Source organism: Pituophis catenifer, unplaced genomic scaffold (genome assembly GCF_029215685.1).
Source record: "Pituophis catenifer annectens isolate HBS135680 unplaced genomic scaffold, rPitCat1.0.hap2 SCAF_8, whole genome shotgun sequence".
NCBI lineage: Eukaryota > Metazoa > Chordata > Lepidosauria > Squamata > Colubridae > Pituophis > Pituophis catenifer.
Genome location: NW_027256888.1, coordinates 56,815,143 through 56,839,082, shown reverse-complemented (window position 1 = coordinate 56,839,082; position 23,940 = coordinate 56,815,143). Strand labels below are relative to the sequence as shown.

The window sequence follows — 23,940 nt, the reverse complement described above, 5'->3', positions numbered from 1 at the left end:
CGAGTTGGCTGTGGCAAATTGTCCTAGACCTAGACTCATGTAGTGATTGACCTGCCTGTGCCACTGCATCCTAGACAAGCAGCAACTTCTAAATCTCTTCAAGGGTTGACCCCTGAAGAGTCATTGAAGTAATCCAGCGAGGTAGTGCTGTGACCAGAAGTTCCAGAATGGGCATAATTGACTCACTAGATAATTTGTGTAAAGGCCTTGCTGGTTACACCTATCACTTGATCTTGGGGAATGAGTCATCAATCCAGAAGGATGCCCCCCTCCCCATTATGTATCAACAGTATCTGAGAGACTACAGCCCCATGTAGAGCCTTCTTCCCCATCCAGACCCCCACAGCCTTCAGGCCCTGACGAAGAATCCTGACCGCATGACTTGGGCAGCCTCGGGCAGAAATGTATTGCTCAAAATCATCAGCATACTGATGGTACTTAATTCTGCACTAATGAATGACCTCACCTAGTAGCTTCCTGTGGGTAGATGTTAAATAGGAGTGGGGAAAGAATTAAACCCCAAGGCATTCTGTAATGAAGGAGTCTAGGGCAGGACTTCCTCACCAGTGATAGGAACCAGTCCCCAAGTAAGGAAAAAAACACCATAATAGTGTTCAACACTTCCAGCACCCTAGGAGCAAACCATAATTAATGGTATTGAAAGCTATTGAGAAATCAAGGAGGGCACACTACCCCATCCAAGCTATCAGAGGCTATCTGTAAATGCAATCAATGCTATCTTAGTATTGTAACCCAGACTAAAACCCAGCAGAAAATATTTCCAGATAATCTGCTTTCTGTATGCCTACTATCTTCTCAACAAGCTTCTCCAAGAATAAAAAAAAAATAATAGAGACTGGATGAAAATTGCCAAAGTCAGTTGGATCCAGTGATGGGCCTTTGAGGTGAGGGTACATCATCACTTCTTTCAAATCAGAGACCTATTCATCACTACCTGCTTTCAACCACATGTCATCTCCCAAGTGACCTGGATCAGTCAGGTGCGACCTGGATCTAAGACACAAGAGGCAGAACACAGAACCCAAGGACCCTTTATCAAAACTAATAGGCTTGAATCGCTTCCAGATAATCAAACAAGATAGGACCCATACAACAAGAATCCAACTCCGTTAGGATCCAAGCAACATGAAAAAGTTCTCACAGTGGTTTGCAAGGGTTTCTTCAGCCTGCAGTATCTAGAAGGGATTGAATGATCCAAAACAAAGTCCACTAGCTGAATATCCCTGAGTATAACAAGAGCAGAAAAACAAATAGATGAAGTCGTACTTATCACAAGGCAGCCCTTCATAAATTCTTGCTAGCTTTCTCCAGCAGCTTTCTAGGCATCCCTTGTGCCACTTTATCTCTTGAAGTTCCTTTGGAAATGAGGGGAACCTCTGGGATCCACAAACAAAGACAGTCTGCACAGATGATTTCATATAACCAAGAACCTAGTTGCATGCTCATCCCAAGCAGCAACAGGCTTTGGCTAAACTATGCCACAATTTCAAGTACTGTATATCCCAGATTCCCTCTGAAATCCTATTGGGTTAGGGTGTTGATTTGTGGCTGCACCTAGCTAAAATTGCTGATTGTAGAGGTGAAAAAACAAACAAACAAGTTATAATCTGCTTAATACTGGAATGGGAAACTGATCAAAAACCTGGGTTGCAGGCTAGTGTGGAAAAAAACATTCCAGAAAGAGGCAATGGCATGCAACTCTGTACTTCTGCCAAGAAAACTATATATATAACTCTATGTAGTCCTTAACAGTTGGGTGACATTCAGACGAATTTACCTTTTAGTGCTCCTGTAACCAAGTAATTTCATCCTATGTGGAAATGGGTCAGATTAAATTTAGTTTCCTGAATGACCCTTGTTTGGTCCTCCCACAATATATTAAATCTTTCTCCCATCCAATTAAAAGTATTGTGGTGAAAGAGTCAGCATGTCATGCAAATGCAGCCCTCACATAAAGTCAGTGTGTGGTTGCTTTTCCATTTATATCATCTTTCTCTTTCTTTATTGAAAATGAGTTGAAGACTAGAAGTGATTGTGTCAACTTCTGTCCCAAAACATCTTCATATCCAAAAGAGAATAGATTCTATTCTGGCCAAAATTATATTCTCCCTTGTGTTTTTATTTTACAGGGTAACTGTAATTAGTTCATCTTGCCATTATCATGAAGTTTTGAATTTGGGTTTTATTTTCTCTCAATATTTGCAAATGCAGAGTTTGAGTTAGCTTGGATTCAAAAGTACATTTAAAATTGACAAATGGTAGTCCTCAACTCAACAATCATTGTATAGTGACCGTTCGTAATTACAACACTGAAAAAAAGTGACTAATAATAGTTTTTCACAAGACCGTTGCAGCAGCCCCATGCTCACATGATTAAAATTCAAACGGTTGGCAACTGGCTGATATTTATGATGGTTGCAGTATCCCGGGTCATGTGATCACTTTCTCTGACCTTCTGGGAAGCAAAGTCAATGGACAAGCCAGATTCACCTAACAACAGTGTTACTACTTTAACAACTGTAGTGCTTCATGTAACTGTGGCAAGAAAGATAATAAATGGGTTGAAAATAACTGTGTTGCTTAGCAGTGGAAATTTTGGGCTCAATTATATTCATAAATTGAGGACTACCTGTACTTTATCACCTGTCTCGCTTAGCTCAGATTACTTGAAAATAACCTTAAAAACAGGTAAGACAACCAATATTGGGAGCCTATGAAACACTCCAAGGATGAATATGCAGTTGTGTTTCTTCTAAGAATGCATTAGCATTGAAAAGGAATTTTCCCACACTTTTTACTATGAAGTAAATCTTAGCTAACAAGCTGACGCAACTGCTATCCATCTGAAAACTCTACCCTTGTTAAAAGATGATTCTGCATCTGCTAGGCCTCTCCCAAAATGAAGTCATTATGCTAATGGTTATCTTATCTTTCAATTAAAATCAATAAGCTAAGTGCATGAAAGAAAAGGAAGTTAAAAAATCAGAGAAACATTTTTGCTTCCGCCCCACCCCCCAGGACTGGAATCTGTTTCCCATGGTGAGTGACAGTTGTCTTTTATATTTTCTCATATAGCCAAAGTTTAAAAAATAGCTAAGAATGCTAGTTTAAGAAATCAGACCAATGGGACTAATTTTGTTGCATTTTTGGCCTATGTTTCTGCATACTAAGAAGATCACATTTTAGTGTTTCCTTTCTTGCCTAGTTTTTTGTTAACTTTTAACATTTTAATTTCTAATCTTTTAAATGTTTTGTTTTATAATGCTGTCTTATGATGTTGTAAACTGCCCATAGTTGCTCGTCTATGAGATGGATAGCATATAAATTTAATGAATAAATGAAATACTCAAAGAAGAATATGAATGTGTGCGTGTACCAGTGGTGGGTTCCTCCCGGTTCGGCCCAGTTCTCCTGAGCCGGTAGTGGTGACGATATGACGTCACCAAACCGGTTCTGCCCCCCCGCCTCCCGCGCCCCCCCCCACCCCTGCATTATTCTTACCTTTTATTTGGTCCCACCCCCAATCTATTGCTGCCTCCTGAGTCCCAGCTGATGGCTAGAGAGAAAAAAACTGCCGCCCTACAGCTGATCAGTGTTAAAAGAAAACAAATGAGTAGATCAGTGCCTGCAAAAATAAATGGGTAGATCGGTATAGCTCTGCAAGCAGTTAAAAGCCTGGTAGACCAGTACCTCTGCTAATCCTAAATAATTGTCACATGACCATTAAGCCACCCCCACAAAATAAGCCACATCCACAGAACCGGTAGTAAAAAAATTTAGAACCCACCCCTGGCGTGTACGTTTATATCTATGTGTATTTATATAGGATTATAAAATGTTCTCTGAGAACAAGAAAATAATTAGGCAATTAGTAAAAATTGGTAATTGGGCCTTTCCCCCCCAAAGAGCAACATTTTTAAAAATGTGTAATCTATTATGCTATTCAGTCATCATATGGGAGATGTTAGTTAAGCATTTCAAGAAATCTTCTGAGGGAGATTTCCCAGGATGGAATACATGAAATTTCCAAAAATATATTAACAACATCTGAAACCTTTAGAAAGTTAAAGGCAGACTTGATGTCTTAAGAAAATAATACAAAACTCTTAAAAATGTGATCACTATTATGTAGCAGGTTAGCAATGAGAACATTGCCGTGTCTCCAGACCAAAACAACCAATGACAAGGAAAATATCTGAAACTATCATAGATTTTAAAGTTTTCTACATAAATTCTAATAATTATTCTATATAATTATTTATTATTATAAAATTTGTAACTTAAAAACCACATTAAATTTCTGTAACAGTTTTAATTAACAAAGTAATTTGTTGGGCTGACATACTGTATTAAACCATGATTTCTTAAAATAATTTATAAAACAAACCACAATTGGCTGGGTCCATGCAACACTGTACGTCAAAACCTTTTTGGCTTTAGCAAACTGTATGTACCACACAGTAGTGGGTTCCTCCTGGTTTGGCCTGGTTCAGCCGAGCCAGTAGCGGTGACAATATGACATCACCGAACTGGTTCTCTTTGTTCGGGAGCTGCCTGTCCCTGCGTTATTCTTACCTTTTATTTGGCCCCGCCCCCAATCTATTCGCTGCCGCCCAAGTCCCAGCTGATCGACTAGAAGGAAAAAAACTGTTTAAACTCTTGCTGCGGGGCTTCAAAGGGCCATCCTACAGCTGATCAGTGTTAAAAGGCAGTATGGTGGTAGACCAGTGCGCTCGAAAAACAAATGGGTAGATCGGTGCCTCCAAAAATAAATGGGTAGACCAGAACGCTCCAAGAACAAATGGGTAGACCACTACAGCTCTGCAAGCAGTTAAAAGCCTGGTAGACCAGTACCTCTGCTAAATCCTAAAGAATTGTCACATGACCATCAAACTATGCCCACAAAATAAGCCACGCCCACAGAACCGGTAGTAAAAAATGTTAGAGCCCACCCCTTCTGCCACACCAGGATGAAAGGCAGATTTGGAACACAAACCATCTTCTTTTAAAGAGCTTTTGGCAGTTTGACTTTGTTCAGCAGTTGTTGGTGTTTCCAATTGTAGTGTTTTTGTGCCGGATCCACTGTTACTTTGTGATACCATTTTTCTGTGTGCCTGTTTATAAGACAATTGTGTTTTTAACTTGTATTTCGGATGATTTGTCTTTATGAAAGGGCAACCTAATCTGTGTCATATGCTGCTTCCAATCCTGTCTAAACAAGTGTGCAATTCCCCTTCTTGAATTTATGTAGCAATAGATAAAATATTCTAAGTGAATACAAACAAATGCAAAGGCAAATGCAGACTTGTCAATTTTTACATATTCATAAGGCAACCTAAGCCTCAAACTAGAAGGGAAAATACTGCATCCAGACTATAATTTTTCTAAAAGAATATGGTATCTTGAGTAGTATTTGCACTCTAAGCTTAAGCACCTCTTAAATTTTTATTCAATTCTGAGTTATGGATGGTTGCTCTTATATCCTGCCAGGGACTCTTCTACAAGAGCACTGGTGGTTTGCAAGAAGCAGGAACACTGGATAGTCCAAGATGGCTATTCCTTAGGGTCAGAAGACAGGCATTGGTTCTTTTGGGGTTGTTGGGGTTTTTTTGCTTATATTGTTGCAATTACTGTTAACATAGTATAGTTATAGTTATTAGCCTGTATGTTATTTACCATTGATCTCTCTCTGGTTGTGCTTTATTTGCATTGTTATCCTGACATGACACTGTCTTTTCAATAAAAGAAAAGAAAAGAAAAGAAAAAAGAAGAAGAAGACAGGCATTGGGCACTCTTGTCTTGGACATCTCTTATCTAGCTTCACACAGCCGCGGTGGCGCAGTGGTTAGAGTGCAGTACTGCCGGCTACTTCTGCTGATCACTGGCTGCCAGCAGTTTGGCAGATCGAATCTCACCAGGCTCAAGGTTGACTCAGCCTTCCATCCTTCCGAGGTTGGTAAAATGAGGACCCAGATTGTTGGGGGCAATATGCTGAGTCTGTAAACCGCTTAGAGAGGGCTGTAAAGCACTATGAAGCGGTAAGTAAGTCTAAGTGCTAGTGCTAGAGTAGCTTAAATGCTTAATGTAAAATGGTCAATTTATCACTTAACGTATCAATTTTTTTCAAGGCATTTTATGATTAATCTTTCCACCATGGTTCTTAACTGGAATACCAACCAAAATGCTAAGCAAAATTGCAGTGGAAGAATGGAAACATATAGCACAAATCCCATAAATGGGAACTTTATTAAACTAGCAAGATAAACTCAGAAATGTATAAATGGTCCATTAAATACATCCAGTTCATTTTTACATATACTTTTATATAGAAATTTACTTACATTTTCCAAACATGTAACATTTAAATTATTTTCTCTTTTTAAGATCACTACCATCAAAAGGTAATAAAAATCCACCACCTGCTTTTGCAGATGAGTATAAAATGATGTAAGTAAAGCCAAAAGGACAGATTACTGCATTTTATCTATGGAGGAAGGAGAACTCAAGAACCTGCTAAAATCAAAAGCAGTGATACCATTCAAAGAGCATTTACCATAAGGAAGTTTGGCCAGCCATTCTACTGAAGTGGTGGCTCAACTATACACTTGATGGCATTTTGGCAAACAAGCTGGGAATAAAAAAAAAAACAATTCAGTCACAGAAAAACACAATATCATGAGCTGAAATTGTAAAATTATTCATTTCAATCATTCAGTGTCTGGGCAAATTACGTAGGACTGATGTACATATAGAAGAAAGAGTGGGAATGCTAAAAATGCTAAAAACATGGCTTGGTAACTATCATTATTTGCCCAAATATTAATATTATTATTTGCGTTTTCACAATATTTCATCAATGAATAAAATGGCAGCTGCTTAAATGAAGAGGCTGAATAGCCACTTTCCCTATAAACCTCACCACCCGATATTTATTTGGAAAGAGACCAAGGAGAATGCAAAATATACATTAACAGGTTTTTCCTCATTCTCTGTATCTTAGTCTGATCTGGTGTTATTTCTCATGCAGTGAACTATTTCTCTAACACTAACATACTAACACACACACACAAACACACACGCCCCTATAAGTGAAGTTTAAAAAGGAATGTTAAAATCCACACTTGAGGCAAAAGAGCCTTTTGTCATACTTAAAGAAAATTTGCACATTTCAAGCCTAGTTGTTTTTTAAAAGAAAGTGGCATCAGGAAATTGAAGGCTTTTCTTAACTGGAGCAGCAATTCAAGTAAGTGGCATAGTTAAAAATCAATGGAAACCAGAACTGATAGGAAAAGTGCTCTGCAAAAGGTTATATCCCTTGCAGGTTTCAAGCTGCAGCATTTGTGATAGGTATCATAAATATGGCACTTATGTATACCTAAAGCTGGCAAGTTTGCACATGACTGAGACAACCCAAATCAACCATAAACATTTTTCTAACTACTACTTCTGGTTTCTGAGAGCCATGGCTTCCAGCTAACCAACTAATTTCAACACCAATCATTCCTTTTAGTATTCTATTTATACATGCAAGGCAGCTCTGCTACAGTCACGGAGAATAAAAATTCTGCCCAGCAGAGTTTTCCCTCCTTCCAAAAGACACACACACACACAACTGAAGACATGCTGTATATTCTTTAGATGAAGTTATGGTCACACCCCTTCCAAAGCCAGCAGTGTTCAATTTTTATCATTTAGTAGGCCAGAAATTCCATGTGTCCAATTGCCAGCAATGGACTCTGCAATAGACACAATTGTTCTTGAACTCTGGTGTTTAAAATGATCTATATGTATTTTTCATACTTTTTGCAAAAAAAAAAAAAAAAAGTTCAGGACTGCATTCTCAGAAAAGCAGTGACAATACAACAACTGGCCATAATTCCTAATTCTGAATTCCCTGCCTTAATTGCATGAAAGAATTTGTCAACACAATCTTCCCCGACTTTGCAATATGTTTTTTTTTACATGTAATTAACTCTAGTTCATCTCATCTCAAGCCAGCTAACTTGGAGATGAGTTCTTGTCTGGCAGAACACTAAGTTGAGGAAATCAGTTTTAGCATGCTAAATTCCTGAAGAGGTACTATCTCCCCAAGACAAGGGATCTTAGTTACAGCTATTCCATCACAGTAGTTTTGAAATACATTCAATTCAGGCATCCCTCAGGATTCGCACAAGGTACCTTAGTTTCTATCGAATAATAAAATACAGCATGACTGTTTAGAATCTTTCATAACAAAAATAGTTAGTGCTGAGAAACCTGGTTTTCACATTCCATATTGCCAAATGATACAAATGCTTTTATGTTTTAGAAGTGATTGAATAGTTTCCCAATTGTAATTTGACTCCCATCTTTGCATTTAAGGGATCCTGATTTTTCAATTATGTGTTCCCTTGGCATAGGGTCTGCTTTAACACTAAGAAGGTCACTGTTGTCAGTGTTTCTTTTCATAATTTTAGCACTGTTGGCTCTTTTCAGTGTGCCTCCACTGTTTTCCTTTGGGTTAGACTCATCAGAGGCGGCTGTTACTTTCATTCGAGGTAGTCTTTGAGACAAAGACCTTGTGAGAGGTGGAGCTCTGGAAGGGAGGGGCAAATCCACCTTTGCGCATTTTGACGAAGAGGCCACTGTATTTCTTGCAAAACTTGGAACAGGAGCTGGTGCCTTGGGAGCTGTGACAGATGTGCTTTTGTTAGCATCCACAGGGCCCTGAGATTTGTTCAAGGAGCGGCACATTTTTGTTTCATCAGTTTTTGACTTGGGAACGTATCTGACTGGCTTGCAGCTTGGCTTTTTGAAAGAGCCTTTATGCTGAAGCGGTTCCTTCTCAAAATGGCCACTGCTTGAATTTGAAGTTCCATGCTGAAATTTGGGCTCTTCTACCGATATACTCTGCCGATACGGAGGTTTTGGCGCTGCGTCTACAATACCCCGGACAGAGTTACGCCGTGACAGACGTGTTTCAGCTACAGCCGTGTCTCGAGATGCAGGCTTAACCTCTGGTTTTTTGGGGCAACTGGGAGATGCTGGTTTAGTGGACCTAGAAATGGGTACAACTTTTCTCATGCTTGCATTTTCTGATGAATTCAGAGTTCTCACAGGTCTGGGATGATTTGGAGAGGCAGTGTTGGATTTTGTGGTACCTGAAGTTTTTTCTTTCAAGGAATTTCTCTTTGGTCCTAATGTGTCTTTGCTCCTTACCAATTTCTCCTTTGGAAAACTAGACTTATTGCTGCAGTCAGATTTATCATTAGAAAAGATGGCATTATCACCAGTTTGCAGTTCATTCATATAAGGGGAGTTAGCACCATTTTTGTTATCGATTTTATTGCCACCTAGCATTGAACTGTTTTCTTCTGAGAGATCAAGTGTCAATGAACATTCAAAATCTGATTCAAAGAAAACTGGTCCTTGAGTTTTAGTCCCTGAAATGCTACCATCTGAAGAGATGGGGCTATCATTATCAGGTTCCAGAGCTTCATTAACATAACTCATCATTTTGGCAGAATTTTCAATTGTATGAGTCTTTTCTCTATTGGAAGGATTTCCTGTAATGCCAGGAGAGTGTAATGGACCATCCTGAGCATCTAAGCCTTGCATTCCAGCCACAAAATGAACTGGAGATGAATCCTCTACATCATTGGTTTCATGAGAGTCAAATTTATGCAGTCTTGGAATATGTTCATGTTCTTCCATAGATAGGTCCCAAGGAACTGCATCACTGGATCCCACACAAGGCACATCGAACATATACTTGTCATTATTTGACCTCTCTTGATTGCTATAGAGGTTATCATGGGAAGTATCTTCTACATGTTGAGCCTGAGATGGGAAAAACTGGTGACTGTAGCCCTTGTTTTTGGAACCTTGGTCTAAATGCAAATGGGTGAAACTGACATCCTCAGGAGCCTTATTTTCTGACCATGCTACATTTGGTCTTGTTGGACAAGGATGTTCACGAGGAAGACTGTTAAACTTGTTCGGATCTTCTTCTTTTGAGGTATCCAGGAAAGTAAAGAGTTCTCTTTCTGCAGTCACACCCAAGGAATGTCGAGAGCGTCTTGTGCTGGTATTTCTGTAAGAAGGACTTTGGGGTCTTTGTTGCAAAAAGGGTAAAAACTCTTCGAGTCCTCGCTTTGTTAGTATACCAACATCATTTTCACTACTGCTTCTGCCAAAAGCACTGATATCTGCAGCAACCCACGACCGGCGTTTGTCCTCCAGCTCTTTAAGTCGCTGTAGTTGCTGAAGGTGCTGAGCCTCTCTTTCTTTGTTTTCCTGTTCAGAAAATACATATTTATAATCATGGAATTAATTACTTATTTACATTAAATTTTCCCTTATATTAATCCTCCTTACCTGTACCCCATCTTTGTCCTTGATTTTTTAAAAAACAAAGTAGCACTGTAATAATTTTCTGTCAGAATACAAAATGGTGTAATAAATGTTTTGTGGATGTCTCATTGTAAGTACGTAGGCCTAACTGCAAATGGGTTATTATATGCTCCTCAAATTTTATTCCATTATGCTCAAGCATTCTTTAAACATTCAACTCAGTCATAATATTGTCCAGAATTCTAAAGTTGTCATTTAATATATTAAGAAAACATAAGCAAACCAGTCAAAGCAAACAGTAAAATTCATGTCCAGATTTGAATAAGTTTACTATGAATGTGAACACATTTTAAGTACAAGGTAGGATAATAATGCTTCAGTATGCTTCAGTATACTTAGCATTGTTTCCATATTGTTTTCTTTTATAAAGCATTTAAATGCTTTTAATATGATACGGCAATGTGATTCTTGCCTTTTTTAAAAAAACTGGGTTTTCTGTGCCATAAAAACACTATAATGAAAACCATTACTTGCAAGTAAAACAATGCCCTTCCACCAGTCTACACTTCACACAAACAAGGTTGGAAAGCATTGATAATTCTCATGTATCTATAGGTTTGGTAGTGGTCGTCTGGGCATCCACACATGTGATTACATATTTGCACATTTAACACATTTCTACACCTTGTAAAAACATCTGATAGATGCTCTATTCCACACATATAACTTCCATTAAACCCATTCAGATTCTAAGACTGAAACAGCAGATCTGAGAGATCTTTTGAAACCAAGTCAGTTGGAGGATGAAATGTGTGAATGCACATATAACCATTCAAAGAACTGTAATTCTTCATCATTATGTCTGTGATACACAGACATAGGTAGGTGTCTTACTTGAAAGGGAGTTTGGTTGCTGTAAGGTAAATGAAGAGAGGGGCTCCTTTCAAAAGACAGTTATCCTTGAGATCAAAGATGCAACCTGTAATACTGGATGATGAAGGAAGATGAGCCAATATATCCATGTAACACAGAGGCTGGTTTCAAATCCCGTTGCTACCGGTTTGCTCGTGTGTGTGTGTGCGCTCGTGGCGCTTCTGCGCATGTGCAGAAGTGGGTGGGTGGGTGGGCGGAGCCTCCTAATGCCACTGCTACTGGTTCGCCCGATCCGGTGCGAACTGGTAGCAACCCAGAAGATGCTGCTAGAAGATGCTGCTAGAAGATGCTGCTGATGTTGACATTGCTGTTAAGAAGCAATTTTGGATAGCTGGTTATGATTACCATTTGGAAAAATATTGAGGAAAAAGTTCACAGTTTTTAGACAAGGGCCATTAAAAGGTATGAGAACATTTCCATATTATTCAGTAAAAGCATGACAGACCTCTGGTGAATAAAATTATGTTTCCAAAGGAGATTAGAGATTTGTAAAAGGTAGACAGTGTTATGTCTAATTTAACAAAAAAAAATGGATTAAGGACTGATTGTCCAATATAACAAATGTGAAATAAGATAAACTGGTAGCTATATGATCATAGGGTGCTGAAACTAAGACTGAGAATGAAAGAGAAGCTCCATGTCAGAAGACGGGTAGGTGGGGGACAGAACTATGCTAAGCCTTTCCCCAAACATTTAAATCTGGGAGTTTAAAAAATGGTACCTACCTCCTTACAAATTAAAAAAACAATCAAACAGCAACCAAATATATATTTTACTAACAGTAAAAACATATTTTACTGTTGTTTTACTTGGAGAAGAAAAACCAAAATATCCCATGCTATTGTAAAGGGTTGATCTGCTGTCTATGAATGAGGTCTACAAAAATTCCCAGAAAACCTGGTGGAAATGTTACAAGATGGCAGTATAACTTGTTCAATCTCACTGCAGAGGGATTGCAAAAGTAAATACTCTAAACCAGAGGTCTTCAAATTTGGCAGCTTTAAGACTTGTGGACTTCTTAGCTGGCTGGAGAATTCTGGGAGTTGAAGTCCACAAGTCTTAAAGCTGCCAAGTTTGAAGGCCTCTGCTCTAAACTGCAAAGAAGAGGAAAGAAAATCTGGTAGAAGACCTTGACAGTGAAAAATAGGCAAGAGCAGTTTAGCAGGTGGAGCTACTCTTAAAAGGTGACAACAAAACAATGAGGTGAACCAAGATTGTCAGAATCACTAAAGTGTGGCAAGCATTCATTTTGACTTGCTGATTTTTGCCAGGACTCTAATCAACATGAGAAAGATCAGAAACATATAAGATGGATCTGGTCTGGCAGGTGAGTGGAAAATATTGAAAATGGAATTAGTGATGTGTCATAGTATATCTGTAACATTAGGTACAGAAAAGGGGCATATTTTGTGCTATCTTGATTGTTTTTGTACCGGACTGCTACAGAACTGTCTGATATAATCGACAAAGTGTGGCTTTAGAGGACAGAAGGTCCTTGAAGGATAGAAGGAAAGTCTAATTAATGAAAAGCTGAGGTAAATAGGTATAAGCCCCATTCGCCAAGACACCTTTAGAAAACATTTCAGACAGGCCTTTCCCTAGTTCACATGAAGGTAAACTGAGGTAGAAGGGTCATCAATGCAGTCACTTAGAAGAGAACATTTAACTGTAAGCTGCTCAGATCCATTAGGACTTGGGCAGACCCTAAATTGAATAAATATATTATTCCTGCAGTGCTGACAGGAACCTAAAGCCAAAGGCTGAATATCCATATCAATAAAAGACACAGCCAATTTTCCTATATCCATGAGAATTGATATCATGATTAACAATGAAAGAAAGTAAATAAAATAAAATTATAATTTAAATAAGTCTTATGGAACAAGGAGCTCAAAGGTGAATGTGATACTGCTCTGGAGGTCAAGAATAAACAAATGGCGTTCAGCAGGAACCATGCCCAGCCACATGACAAACTTTTTGCAGGGCTACCACCAAACACATTTCTATAAACTCTAGAATGTTCCAATACCTGCAAGTGGTTAGTATTATCAGCAATACATATAAATTCCCAGTAATACATTTAAATGCTTGGCCATTCAAGCAATGCTTCTGATCTTACATCTCAGTGACTGGAGGTCATGGGAATCTAGATGGGGGAAAACAGGCTCAAGTTCAACCCTAGCAAAACTGAGTGAATGATGATTTTAGGACCACCTGGATGTAAAGAATTTCTAATTTTGTTTCTGGATGGGATTATATGCCCTAAAGAGATACAAAGTGCAATCTGGGGGTTTCCTTAAAATATGGCTCCTGAGTGAAGAACAGGCAATAGCTGTAGTTGTGAAAACCTTTGCACAAATTTATCTTGTATGCCAGTTGTGCCCATTCCTGGGCCACAAGGTCTTACTCAAGTCAACATGTCCATAGAGCCGTGATGGCGAACCTATAGCATGGGTGCCACAGGTGGCACGTGGAGCCATATCAGTGGGCACGCGAGCTCAGCTCCGGCACGCATGCGTGCGCCAGCCAGCTGATTTTTGGGCCTTCTGGGCCCACCAGAAGTCAGGAAACACACTGTTTCCGGCCTCCAGAGGGCCTCTGGGGGGGGGAGGCCGTTTTTGCCCTCCCCAGACTCCTAGAAAGCTCTGGAGCCTGGGGAGAGCAAAAAACAGGTCTACCGGGCCCACCGTGCCATCATGTGCCAAAAATGGGGGGAGCATGGGGGGACGGGGCACATAGAATTATGGATGTGGGCACGCATGTGTGTGACCCCACCGCGCTCCCACCGCTTTTGGCATGCGATGGCAAAAAGGTTAGCTATCACTGCCATAGAGCAACAAAGATGATTAGGGACTGGAGGCTAAAACATACAAAGAACGGTTGCTGAAATTGGGTATGTCTAGTTTAATGAAAAGAAGTACTAGGGGTGACATGATAGCAGTGTTTAGATATCTCAGGGGCTGCCACAAAGAAGAGGGAATCAAGCTATTCTTCAAAGCACTTGAAGGCAGGACAAGAAGCAATGGATGGAAACTAATCAAGGAGACAATCAACCTAGAACTACGAAGAAATTTCCTGACAGTTAGAACAATGGACCAGTGGAACAACTTGGCTTCAGAAGTTGTGAATGCTCTAACACTGGAAGGTTTTAAGAAGAAATTGGACAAGCATTTGTCCGAAGTGGTATAGAGTTTCTTGAATGGGGTTGGATTAGAAGACTCCAAAGTTCCTTCCAACTCTTCTGTCCTGTTCTGTCCTGTTCTGTCCTGTTCTGTTCTGTTCTGTTCTATTCCGTTCTATTCTACTTTCTATTTTCTACTCTATATAATATTCCATGACCTGCTGGTTATCATATACTTCCAGCCTGTGTTTGAAGGTGTTGATTGTGACTTACAATGCCTTTCTCCAATTACTTTTGCCTGTCTGATAAGATTTGATAGGGTTGGCATGCTCCAGGTCCCATCATGTAAGATGTTTACTGTTTACTTGTTTACTGTTGCATGTACTGCAAGGCACAGCTTCACTCAAGACATCCAGATGGCCACAATCCTTTTGGAAAGCCATGAATACCTGGCTTTTCTTCCAGGAACTAAGTAGGGAGTTTTTGTGATTGAATAACAGAATAACCAGAGTTGGAAGCAACTTTGGAGGAAATCTTATACCATTTCAGCCAAAGATTGTCTGGGTTTTTTTCCCCCTGCTTTGGATGGATGAAATTACCTCATGTGCAATATGTTTTGTTTTTTTAAAAAAGATGTTGTTTTTAATCTGTGTATGGTTTTCATGATTGGGTGGCAATATAAATTAATAAATGAATGAATAAAGGGTAACAATACTTTATAAAATACACATTATTCCCATGCATCTGAGGGGTTTTGTCAGGAACCATAATCATAGCCGCATATATTTGTATGGACACATAAGTATTATGTACTCCAAGAACTTTATGATCTTGAGTTTTGCAGAAATAGCTCTTTCAGGAATTTGGCAAGGGTAAGAAGTACAAATCAGGACAGGGCAGGCAAAGACGGACGAGAGAACAGAGAACATGGTTCCTTGGTAGCTCCAAAGGGTGTCATGCATTATTTGACTCAAAGGATCGCCCGAGATCACCTAGTAATAAAGCAGCATGATCACTTAAGGCCAATAGATATTTCTGAGTTTTGGAGTTCTTATTACCTTAACAGCTTTGTTGAATCTTAAACAAAAATCTCGAAAGATCTGAAAGCATTCTTCCAGTTTCATAGTTTCTTTGTCTTCACACAAAAAGTCTATAAGGGCGTGTGCTTCTTTCATCAGCTCTCGTTTCCAATGGTCGAGTTCTTTTAATTCTTTAATAGCAAACTTTAAATAAAAACAAAATACATCGATTAATGATTATTTCTTACGTGCTATGCATGCAGTTGCTAATTTCAGAACCAAATTATAGCATTGGCACAACAGTTGCTGTGGTCACCTTGGTCTAGATATAACTTTTTATCCTGCCAGTCAAACAGGTTTTGCAGGGTTTTTTTTTTTTTTAAAGTATGGCACAAACCTGCAATACAAGTTTATACAAAACAGTAGTAGAGTAAGTGGGCACTTTATGGGCAATAATATCACTTTTCCGTATTCAACAGTATTCAACATTCAGAAATTAATCAAACATATTATACTTCTCTTCACACAACACAGATCCCTAAAGAGCTGTCTTCCCGCTCCCCTCAGTTCAGTGAAATGATAAAGGGAGAAAACTCCTAAACACCGAAATAAGCAATAAACGTGTGAAATAAATATATTGTATCTTGCCATATAAATAATTTTAATTATTGATTGAAAGCACTAGTATTCCGTTACAGAATATTTATCTATGAAAGAAATGGAATATAGTACATGCTCATTATTTTCCTGGCAAATATTTCATTTCATCGACAATGATGCACAAGATATCCAACCATGAAATCTCATCTGAAATTATCCCTGAGGATATAAGCAGACAATATCCTCCTCTATGTATCAAGAGCTTCAGCATCTGTTCTTGTGATTAATAGAGCCCTTTGGAACACTGGGTTTCAAACGCAGATCCAATTTAACAGACAACCAGTAACAGATATTTGATGAAGGTAAAGTAAAGGTAAAGGTTCCCCTCGCACATATGTGCTAGTTGTTCCCGACTCTAGGGGGCGGTACTCATCTCCGTTTCAAAGCTGAAGAGACAGCGCTGTCTGAAGATGTCTCCGTGGTCATGTGGCCGGCATGACTAAATGCCAAAGGCGCACGGAAAGCTGTTACTTTCCCACCAAATGTCCCTTGCATTTTTCACGCGTTTTCAAACTGCTAGGTTGGCAGAAGCTGGGACAAGTAACAGGAGCTCAGCCCATTATGCAGCACTAGGGATTGCTTACAAAATGAAAGGGAAAGCCTGAAGGTTAAAAGGCATGGAGATATATAAATGCTGTTCTAAGAAAGGTAGATTATCTTAAAGTCATCAGTTATCCAAAAAGGAAAAAAATGCTATTTCACTCAGCAAAGCAGTTATGAAGATAACCTAAAGAAAGAGTATGAAAAATTGGCTCCACCTTTCTTATTAGGTTGTTTATGAGTCACAATGAGTAGATTTTTAAATCAAGTTATTCATTCAGCATTTTTAGGAAAGATTATATTAGATGCATTTTTAAAATAAAGGGAGACCCAAACCTGGAATTAGTCTAATTAAAATTAATATGAAAATTATATGTCTGTTGCCTCAAATTTTAGGCTTCAGTATTAGCATTTTAAAAGGTAGTATTAGCACCTTTAATATGGCAGTCTAGGCCTCTTTTTAACATCAGGAAAACATGTATTTTTCTTCTGGGTCAAGGCAATTTATTTTTGTATGCAAAAACTCGTCTTTTCAGTACTAAACAATAGTGTATTCTGAAAGTCCTTGAATACACTTTCAAATTTTAAGAAAGATACAAAGTCGGCTGGAAAAGAATAACGTAACCCATAAATTTGCTTTGAAATGTTATCTAGAATCAACATTTTCTATTGTTCAAGTCTCACATGTAATCAATCTCTTTTATTGTTTGATCATTTGCTTTCTGACATATTACATATAATATACAGTATGCTTCATTTCTTTCTCTACTTTATAAAGAGACTTGATGCCCTTTGCTTTGCCTGAATTACTTAGTGATTCACACTTTTGTGCGGGCAAAGAAGCTGCTTTGCAAAGGTAAATGTTTCTTCAATTCAGGGATCAAATTCTTATCAGCTACACGTCAAACTCAGGATGCCAACAGAAGATTAACAAGGACATTAGGAAAACTTAAACATTTCTCAATACTGAATAGGTGATACAAAATCATTTGTAATAATAATAATAATAACTATTACCAATGAAGTACAGCAGTATGTAATGACAGTTGGCAGCTGTCATCAATGTAAACTATAATATCTAATATTCAAAGGCTAAACCATAAATTGTCAGTTTGGATAGGTTTGACACTTATGTATCTTTTCTGTGCTTCATATAATTGCATTTGTTGCTTACAATGTTCAGATCTAGATGGTAATGCCTACTTAAAGCTTTTGTTTTAAGATCTCATGCATTTAGTGATATTATAATGTAGGAGGTTAGCACCCACCCCTTTCCTAGAAGAATGAAATATTTTGGGAAATATTAAAAAGGCAGAATATTATATTTCCCTGGATGAGAAATGGAGAAGCGTATTTTACAGACAAAGCAGCTCCCACCTTCCTGCCCCCCCACCCTTTGTTAATGGACCAGAGGCAGAAAACCCAATCCTTTGTCAAAGGACATTTGCAACACAATAGCAACAGAAACTAACACAATGGGCCCCATCTAGCAACCACAACTCACCACATGTGACCTGGGAAGCACATGTGACCATCAGCCACAAGGCTAGCTAAGACCCCCACCCCCTGGGAATCTGACAACCAATCAGGATACTCTTTCGGGGCCCCAAGAAATGCAAAGCCAGAGAGAGCATAAAAACCCGAGGATTTACTGTATCTGCCCTTTTCTGTTCAGGAACTCAAGCCATGTGATCCTGTCCACCATTAAACCATCTTTCCAAGCAGTCTCCATGTTTCCAGTATCTTTTTCCCCACTTGGAGCAGAACCAGAAGGAGATTTCTTCCAACAATAGTGTGATATTATACTTGGGGATCTAATTCTGCAATTGTTAAGTGAATCCAGCTTTCCCAATTGACTGCTTTTTGGAAAGGGAAGCAGGGAAAGTTGCAAACCATTGATTTGATAAAACCAAACTTCACTCTAAATCATTTTCCATTTATCTACTCTGTAATAATAAGTATTGTCAACTTTTTAAAATTTTACTTTCTCATATAATTTAGAATACTTTCAGAAACTTTACTTAATGTGTATATTTAATGTGTTATGTGAAACTAACATAATGTAAATACCATCAAAGACGTGAATTTGGCCTCTTATTGGACCTACACAACAATGGGTGTTTCAATTAACTACAGGTGGTCTTCGACTTATGGCCATTCATGAATGACAATTCAAATAATTACAACCTCAGAAAAAGTTAGTTATGACCTGTTCTCAGTTACAACGGTTGCATAACCCTATAGTCACAATTTGAATGCTTGGCAACTGATTCACATTTATGATGATTGCAACATCTTGTGGGCATGAGGTCATGATTCTGCAACCTTCTCTGAGTCCCTTTGCCAAGAAGCAACGTCAATTGGGAAAGCTGGATTCACTTAACAACTACAGTAAAATGGTCATAAAATTATGTCCCTAACTATAATATCACTAGATAACATGGGATCTTAATTAAGACAAAGGCTCTAAGTAGGTTTTGCCTTACATATATGAACATTGTAAGCAACAAATTAAATTATATGAAGGACAGAAAAGACACATAAGAGTCAACCCTATCCAATGTAAATGTTAATAGTTTTAGTAGCTATTATTCATAAAACAGCAAAACAAAGCATTCATAAAAATGCTATTCATAAAAAGTTATAGACTAAAATCAGTGCTTCATTCTCCTAGAAGTAAATTAATTCTTTATCTCAGAAAGCCTCATTTTATAAGACTAATCTGAGAAGCATGATGTCAATTGTAAAAATTCTTGAGTTTATAAAATCCAGTAGGACATCAGACTGATTAGAGTATACTAATGAATATTAGAAAAGCAACATCTTATCTGAGACACATTAGGGTAGCATTACTCTAATTACTAATTTAGAAAACCAATAAGACGCTAATTCCTGTTGTTCAACTATTCTGTCCTTTCTATAGAAATAATGAATAAAATACTAAGCAGACTTTTAAAAACCAGGATGTTTAAGATAGTCTATAATGGAAGAACTTTTAACAAATAAAATCTGAGATTGTAGGAAAGAATGCTTTGATCACCAGTATAAAGGCAAACGGATAGGTTCAATTGCCTTAAGCATTATACTACTTGGCTTTCATCAAATTGAAACAGTGGTGCAATTAAATGTTTCTACTGAGTTTCAGACTACATCAGCTCAAAGCTACTGAAAAAAACAACAACCATCAGCTTCCATACTGAAGTGGTAATATTTGTTAAGAAAAGAAGCCTTTTTAAAGCATTATTTTTTCCGCAAGCAGAGGAAAGTGGGTGGGCAGGAAATACCATTGATCAACCAGTTAGCACTGCTTGAATAATAGGCACTTGACACAACCATTTCACACAAATTAAGAAAGCATACCCTTGCAGGACAACAATTAACAATTAAGTCGCTTTGACTGTGAAAAGCAACCTCTTAAAATGCCTACAGAATTTTAGCAAGGTTATCACTGAAAAGAGTTTTTAAGAGAAACAAGGGGTTTATTATCTGTTAAGCGCACCAATTGAATTTAAATTATGCAACTCAATATATACATGTATAAAGAACAGACATATCAAGCATCTCTGACAAACCTGAAGGAATCCTTCCATCTGCCGAAAGAGTTCTGTGTCCCGGCGAATACTATCCTTTAAAGATTTTGTCTTTGATGACAGGGAGTGAAGTTCAGTTTCAATATTTTCTAGGGATATCCTGCAGAAAAACAGTAATTTCAGTCTACTTTGGAAAAGAGCACTTCTCCATTGAAATGTGAACAACTTAAAACATACTATTTGCTAATAGGACACATTAGTGAACAGACAGAATCTAATTAAGCAAATCATCAGTCAACATTAAGTTGCACCATGACGTTCACAACACAAATCAATGTATTTGCATCAATGTAATAGGAGTGTTACGATTCTGATTCTTAAGTGGAAGGATACAGTGATGGCAAGCTGTTAAATAATATGATTGTTACACTAAACCTAACTTTAATCAGTCCATTCAATTGGTTTATAAGTATAACTCAGTAAGCTTTAGTAAGTTAACTGCCACAAAAAGCCCCCTTAAAAATCGCTGCATTCAACCTCTAAACAGAGAAGCTGCATATATCATTCTTTTTGCTGTGAAAATGAAAACAATCTATAGGAAATATTTTCTTAGAACTCAAATTTTCATGCCCAAACTCTGCATACCAATTTAAATGCTCCGTGAAGAAAATAACCCAATGTTTACAGTTTTCTTACTTACCTTGCTGCTTCATGAACATGGTGTAATTTTTCTGAAAAGGTTAGAAGAACTTTATCTTTCTTTTGGGCTTCCTGAAATAGACAAAACCCCCAGTAACATTTCGTTTCATTCAACAGCAATCAATGTGAATGTTTCACCACGGCAGTTAAGAGGTTTCCTGCTTTAAACCTGGAGACTGTGTATTTCAAAACCTCATTTAAGAAAACTGATGAGGTTCGATCTTAATTGTGGACATTGTTAGAAAGACTGAGTATAGTTTACCACTGAATACAATCATTTTGCAGTAGGGAAGACCATTAGATAAAGGCCGCATACTAATGCCTTTTCTGAAAACGAAAACAGGTAGTCCTGTATTTGGACTTACGACCACAGTTGAGCCCAAAATTTCTGTTGCTTAGTTAAGTGAATTTTGCCCCCTTTTAAGACCTTTCTTGCAACAGTTGTTAAGTGAATCACTGCAGCTGTTACGGGGAACCTGGCTTCCCCATTGACTTTGCTTATCAGAAGGCTGCAAAAGATGATCATGTGACCCCCCCCCGACACTACAGCCGTCATAAATATGAGTTAGTTGCCAAGCGTCTGAATTCTGATTGCGTGACTATGAGATTGCTGCAATGGTTGTAAGTATGAAAAATGTCATAAGTCGCTTTTTTCAGCGCCGTTGTAATTTCATTAAATTAACTATTGTAAATTGAGGACTGTCTGTACAACATTTCCTGCTTAATCTCTTTTTTGTCTTCCCTCTGGATACTTCAAATTAGCTGTTAAACCAGTGTGCAGGGAAAAATTAACAAAATCACTAAAACGAATACTAAATTTTAGATTCTCAGGAGCATATAACAAACTGAGCAAGGATTAGGAAAAACAATTTGCTCCTCGATTCTGCAGCCCCTATCTGTCCCATAATAATATCCTATCCATTACCTATTCCTTCTGCTTAGTTGTCTATAGTTTGTTATCTCAGAAATGGCAATTTACATACCAAAGCAACAAAATGAAGCAGATTCATCCCAGGCTTGTTTGCTTTTGTATCTGCCAACTTGAGTAATGAGGATAGCTTGAAGCCAACTGCATTGCCAGCGCAGCCTCCCTATGCAGAAGAGCGGAGGGGGAGGCAGAAGAGATATGGGAAGTCAATCCACAATGCTTGAAATTCTTTGCCCTACTCGCCATCTGCAAAGAGGCTAATCCACTTACTGCATTCATAATATTCCCAGCTTGAAGCACCAAGTGCAATATGGCATGCAACTCTTCACAGCACATCAGCTCTAGAAAAAGGCACAAGAAGTATTATCCAATGGGCATTTGTTTAGGAAGCAAAAAAAAAAATATCTATACTTTGCACATTCTATTTATCTTATTTTTCTTAGAGGAAGCTATGCTAAAAGTAAAAGTGTAGAGCTTAATTTAGGGAGGGGATATAAATCTAATTCTTGGGCAAAAATAAATATAATAAACAAATAATTTTTTTAGCTGGAGCTAAGGAAAACCTTATCAGCTGCCTTCTTTGGTCGATCCTTGGCTAATAGTTTTTCTTTAAAGTTTCTTCTGAACTCTGAAGTTGTACTCTATAGGATGGACCTCTGCACAGCAGACAAGGAAAGCAAAACTTTTAGGCTCCATCTTCTTTGCTACAGCTTATGCCATTTAATAGGGTCTTCTAAATATGAGAATTTGGGAGTGGGTGGGGGTATTGGAAGGTGTGATACTGTGACCACAGTATTTTTTTAAACTCGGTGTGGGAGTTGGGATTGGGAAGCACTGTGCTCTAGTGGTTCATCTCCTTCAACAGCAGTTGTTGGATGGTAGAAAAATGGGAGACACACATTCTTCAAGGACCCTCGTGTCATGGCTCAATGTTCTCCTTTTTTCTTTTCAACATTTACATGAAACTGGATGAGGTCTTCCACCAGTTCAGGGTGTGGTATCATTAGTATGTATGGTAATAATACCCAGTTCTACATTTCAACCCCTGAATAGCAGAGGTGAAGCATTCAATACCTTGACCCAGGGTCTGGAAGCTGTTAAGGTCTGTATGGGGTAGAACAGATTTCAGTTCAGTCCTAACAGGGCTGAGCAGCTGTGGTTGTTTGGACCCCCCTACGTCAAGGATATTGGGTCTTGGATGGAGCTGCATTTCCCCACTCAATACTGGTGTGCAACTCAGAGGTCCTGGATGAACAGCTACTGCTCAAAGAACAAGTGGCAGCTGTGGTCAGGAGGGCCTTTGCACAGTTGATCCCTTTCCTCAATTAGGAGAACTATCAGAAAATCATTCGTGCCATAATCATTTCCCACGCCTGGATTATTGGAGTGTATTCTAGATGAGGTTGCCCTTAAAGATCAACCAGAAGCACCAAGATGCAGTGGTGCAAGCAGTGCCCTTCAATGTGCCCATGTGTTGTCACTGTTATGTAAGCTGCACTTGCTGGTGTTTGGCTTCTAAGAGCAATCCAAGGTGCTGGTTATTACCTATAAAGCCTTGTATGCATAGGGCCTATATACCTGACAGAATGCTTATCTCCAATTGTTTCTGCCTGCCCAGTACATTCCCATCAGAGTGGGTGGACTCCAGGTCTCCTGTATCAAGTACTTCCATCTTGGTAATCCTAGGAAGCAGCATACCTTCTCTGTTGCAGCCTCCACCCTCTGGAACATCCCCCTTCTAGAAATTAGGGTGGCACCCTCTCATATGGGGCTCCAGAAAGCCTTAAAAACCTGGCTTTGGTTCCTGAGCTGAGCTGATGCTTTTGTTAGAAGAATATTTTAATCTGGACTGACTGTTAACTTAATGTTTTTGCTGGTTTTCATTTCATTTTAATTATATTTAGTTTAGTAAACCCCTAGAGTACACTGGAGAAGGGTGCTAATACATTTAAAAAATAATAAATTTAAATAATTATAATTTAGCACCCTTTTCTTTGGAATTACCTATATGTTTCCAAGGTAGCCATAAATTGGGCAAGACACTTCCTCAAATACGGTGGTCTCATGTGATGAAGGGCTTTAAAGGTGAATACAACACCTTGAATTCACCTAAACTAAAAATCTTAAAACTGCCACAATTTGATAATCCTCATTGAA

At 38.4% G+C, this 23,940-nt stretch overlaps 1 protein-coding gene across 1 annotated transcript in view; it reads right to left on the bottom strand.

Annotated features, from left to right (window-relative positions):
* Positions 1–8,325: 8,325 nt before the first annotated feature.
* FHDC1 (FH2 domain containing 1) overlaps positions 8,326–23,940 on the bottom strand; it is a 39,826-nt gene continuing 24,211 nt past the window's right edge. The window contains exons 6-11 of the mRNA XM_070948847.1: positions 22,054–22,124; positions 21,839–21,946; positions 20,857–20,927; positions 20,199–20,316; positions 15,466–15,630; positions 8,326–10,296 (exon numbers count right to left, since the gene is read on the bottom strand). Of these exons, the coding sequence (XP_070804948.1) occupies positions 8,326–10,296; positions 15,466–15,630; positions 20,199–20,316; positions 20,857–20,927; positions 21,839–21,946; positions 22,054–22,124 (2,504 nt within the window). The remainder of the gene's footprint in view (positions 10,297–15,465; positions 15,631–20,198; positions 20,317–20,856; positions 20,928–21,838; positions 21,947–22,053; positions 22,125–23,940) is intronic.